The sequence below is a fragment of the Colobus angolensis genome, unplaced genomic scaffold (genome assembly GCF_000951035.1).
Source record: "Colobus angolensis palliatus isolate OR3802 unplaced genomic scaffold, Cang.pa_1.0 Scaffold7, whole genome shotgun sequence".
Lineage (NCBI taxonomy): Eukaryota > Metazoa > Chordata > Mammalia > Primates > Cercopithecidae > Colobus > Colobus angolensis.
This window is the reverse complement of record NW_012120709.1, coordinates 25,388,003-25,391,842: the sequence shown is the minus strand read 5'-3', so window position 1 is coordinate 25,391,842 and position 3,840 is coordinate 25,388,003. Positions and strand designations below refer to the sequence as shown.

The 3,840-nt window shown below is 60.0% G+C and overlaps 1 protein-coding gene across 2 annotated transcripts in view; it reads left to right on the top strand.

Annotated features, from left to right (window-relative positions):
* The first annotated feature begins 497 nt into the window (after positions 1-497).
* Positions 498-3,840, top strand: part of BCL9L (B-cell CLL/lymphoma 9-like) — a 12,762-nt gene continuing 9,419 nt past the window's right edge. The window contains exons 1-3 of one of the 2 annotated variants that reach the window (XM_011926902.1): positions 498-523; positions 1,788-2,158; positions 2,806-2,925. In XM_011926902.1, coding sequence (XP_011782292.1) covers positions 498-523; positions 1,788-2,158; positions 2,806-2,925 — 517 coding nt within the window. Of the gene's footprint in view, positions 524-1,772; positions 2,159-2,805; positions 2,926-3,840 lie in introns of both variants that reach the window. The other variant, XM_011926901.1, reaches the window with a different exon arrangement.

The window sequence follows — 3,840 nt, the reverse complement described above, 5'->3', positions numbered from 1 at the left end:
TGGCCCCCACCGCGGGCCCTCTCCACGGCTGGAGCGCTCTGGGGGTGGGGCGTGAGGGGTACCCCACCCTGGGTGAGGGGCGCGTCTGGGAGCAGAAATCCCTCAAGGGGCCGGGGCAGACCTCACGGCCGCCACACGCGGTACCTTTGCTACCTAGCCTTTTAGTGAATTCTGTCTCTGCCGCCCGTCAGGGCGAGGGCTTGCTGGAGACTGCAAGCCCCCTGAGGGCAAGGTGCGGGAGGGATGGGGACAGGGCTGGCCTCCAGGATCGAGACCCCATCTCGTAATCCTCTTTTTCCAGTGCCACCCCACCCTACCCAGTTCCCTAGTCCCAGGGCTGTTGGGGCTTCCCTTCTCCCCTCCCCCTCTTACACCCCCTCCCCAAAGTCACGAGTTTTCTCTTTGGGGCTTGTTGCTGCAGTCCGTGCTCCAGTACCGAGTACCTGGCTGGGCCCTGGGCACGCACAGGGGCCGTAGCCCCACTGTGTGTGGGAGCCATGAGGATCCTGGCTAACAAGACAAGGTGTGTGGGTGTCGTGGCGGGCGGGATGTGTGTGTGTGGAGTGTGGGAAGGGAAGGGCCCAGTGGTGATGGGGCCCAAGCTGTGCTGACCAAGAGAGGAGCCGCCCTGGGCACCTGGCTCCCAGGCCACCAGTGGGCTAAAGTGGGGTTAGCATGGGAAGGCCTGGCCCGAAGCAGGAGGCGCAGCCAGCCTTAGTACCTGGGCCCCGGGGGCAGAGGGGACTGGCAGCCTGCTGTGCTTGCAGCTTCTGGTCCCTTCTAGTTCTTCCCTCCTTAAAATGGTTTGAGCAGACCCCCTCCCACCCTACTGTGGAGTCCGAAGGCCGCCTCTGGCCTCAGTCTAGCTGGAGGTGGGAGCGGGAGTAGGGGGCGGTGCCTGCCTCCCTCCCCCCACCCCGGAGAAGCCGGCAGACAGGGCCAGGCGGCAGCAGCAGGACAGCAGAGCTGAAATAAATCTGAGCTGGTGTGGAATGAGGGGGGATAAATATCCTCTCCCGTGATGTGATCTTTCCAGCGGCTATTAATAGGTCTCCGGGGAGGGGGAGGCGGCGGGGGGAGCGGGCTGGAGCTTAAAGGGCCCGCAGCCTAGGCTGCAGGAATCCTTGGCTTCAAGCTGCACTCCCCATCTGCTTGAGACACCGCTCCCCTCCCCCTTTCCTCCTGCTTCTGCCTGCCGGCCTGGCCTGCCCGGACCCCTCCTCAGGCCTTCCCCTCCAGCTGTCTGGACCAGTGGGTACCACTCCCCAGTGTGCGTTTCCCCACTGTCCCTGGGGAATGAGACCGGGGCATGTGCAGTGACCCCAGGTCCTGCGTCCCTTCTCTGCTGGTGTTGGGACATATGGGAGTTGAGGTTTGAGACCTTGGAAGGAGTCTGAAGACAGCTGATCTTAGAAGAGAGGATGCTTAAGTCTGATACAGAGGACAGGGTTGACAGAAGCTTGCAGGCTGATGGGTGTTGGGGCTGAGGTGGGCGAATTCTGCCAACTCTGGGCCCTGGTTTGCATTCGAATTGTGGAAGCTGGAGGGTGGAGGGTTTCCCCATCTCCACTCCCCAAGATGGATGAGGGCCTTAGCCCTTGTCTGAGGAAGCCATGGAGGGAAGTAGGGAATAGCTGGTGGTAGTCTTGAGATGCCACCCCTTCCCCCTACCCTCTCCCATTATTAGAGGAGGCAGGATGGGGCAATTAAGTTCCAGGCATGCCTAGCCCCTAGCAAGGTTAACTTTTCACATCTCTCCTACCTTCTCCCAGGTTACCCCACCCCAGGAGGAGAGAAGCTCCAGGGAGCCCGCCGCTGTCCCCCCGCGGCCATTGCCCCCCTGCCCCAGCCAAGCCAATGCACCCAGAAAATAAACTGACCAATCATGGCAAGACAGGGAATGGCGGGGCCCAGTCTCAGCACCAGAATGTGAACCAAGGACCCACCTGCAACCTGGGCTCGAAGGGCGTGGGGGCGGGGAACCATGGGGCCAAGGCCAACCAGATCTCGCCTAGCAACTCAAGTCTGAAGAACCCCCAGACAGGGGTGCCCCCTTTCAGCTCGCTCAAGGGCAAGGTGAAGAGGGAACGGAGTGTGTCTGTGGACTCTGGAGAGCAACGAGAGGCTGGGACCCCATCCCTGGATTCGGAGGCCAAAGGTACCCCATTTCCTTATCCCCAAGACCCTAGTGTCTCCTATAGTCCAAGGCTCACATGTTCTGGGAGATCACCTCTCTGCCTCCTGCTTGTCCAGTCCTCACCCCACATTCTTCTCCAGTGTTTCTGCATGGGCACCTTTCAACACCCACCAACCAGATCATTCGGGTGCCACCCATGGAGGGGCCACACAGAGTGGTCAGACTTCTGGATTCCTTCCCCTCCTGCTTACCCACTAGAGCTCCAGAGAGGGCAGGGAGGTGCTGTGGAGTGAGGAGCAGACCCCAGACCCACACACTTCCCAGGAGCCTCCGTATCCCAGCTGGTGGGAGCCCTTTGGGAGCAGGCACTGGGGCCTGGAAGAGTAGCAGCAGCTCCCCCTCCCCGCCAGCCCTAATTAGAACCAGTTGTGGTTGGGGATTATGCTGTACTTGGTGTTGGGGGGGAGGGGAGACAGGCATGGGGCTACAGAGAGAAATCAGAAACAAATGGTGGTGTGGTGGGGACCACGGGCTGGCGAAGTGCCCACCATGGCCTGGGCAGTGCCCTCTAGGGTGGGGCATCTTAGAGAATGGGTCTGGGAGGGACCCTGGGTGTGGGAGAATGGGGTCTCTGGGCGCTCACTCTTTCCTCCATCCTGCCTGGGCAGAGGTGGCGCCCCGGAGTAAGCGGCGCTGTGTGCTGGAGCGGAAGCAGCCATACAGTGGGGACGAATGGTGCTCTGGACCGGACAGTGAGGAGGACGACAAGCCCATTGGGGCCACCCACAGTGAGTGCCTGTTGATGCCAGGATGCTGTAGCCCGTGATGTTCCAGGGGGATGGACTTGAGAGGACTGAGCCTGGGAAAGAAATGAGGACCGGGAGCCCTGGATTTTTCTCTCCCATCCCACCTCAGACTCTGTCCCTCCCTACACTGCAACAGCCTTGCCTCTGCCTTCCAGGTGCTCAGTGGCCCCCTCTCCCTAAGGACCCTTGGTGAGGCAGAGTGGAATGGCCCCCTTACTGGTCACATCACCTACACCTCTACTCGTGAATTCCTGGCCTATGCTGCCACCTTCTGGTTAGTGGAGGCAGGGCAGTGAAGGTCCAGTGTCCCTGGGAGTGGGACAGTTGGCTCTGCTGTGCAAAGCCCTGCTAAGCCTGGGTGTGAGCTGCCACTTGGCTGTATCTCTGGTGCCCTTCCCTAACCTCTCATTGACTCCTGGCAAGTACCCAGGGTGTGTCACCAGGACAAGAAGTGGGTGTGGAGGGATGCCCACTCCTCCTCTGATTCTTTTATGAATCCACCTGTATTTTGGCCTTCCGTGAGTGATGGGGGAGAGCCAGAGGTAACCCCTATCCCTGGGAAGCTTGTACACATTTTTTCCCCCTCAAAGTTTACATCTTTTTGATGGGAGAGACATAGGAAACTAGCCAGAGAGGCTGGGTGCGGTGGCTGTCACCTGTAATCCCCAGAATTTGCGGGGCTGAAGCCGGAGGATTGCTTGAGCCCAGGAGTTCAAGAACAGCCTGGCCAACATAGGGAGACCCCATCTCTAAAGACAGAGAGAGAGAAAAGAAAGAAGTAAAGAAAGAAGAAAAAGAAACTAGCGGCCGGGCGCGGTGGCTCAAGCCTGTAATCCCAGCACTTTGGGAGGCCGAGACGGGCGGATCACGAGGTCAGGAGATCGAGACCATCCTGGC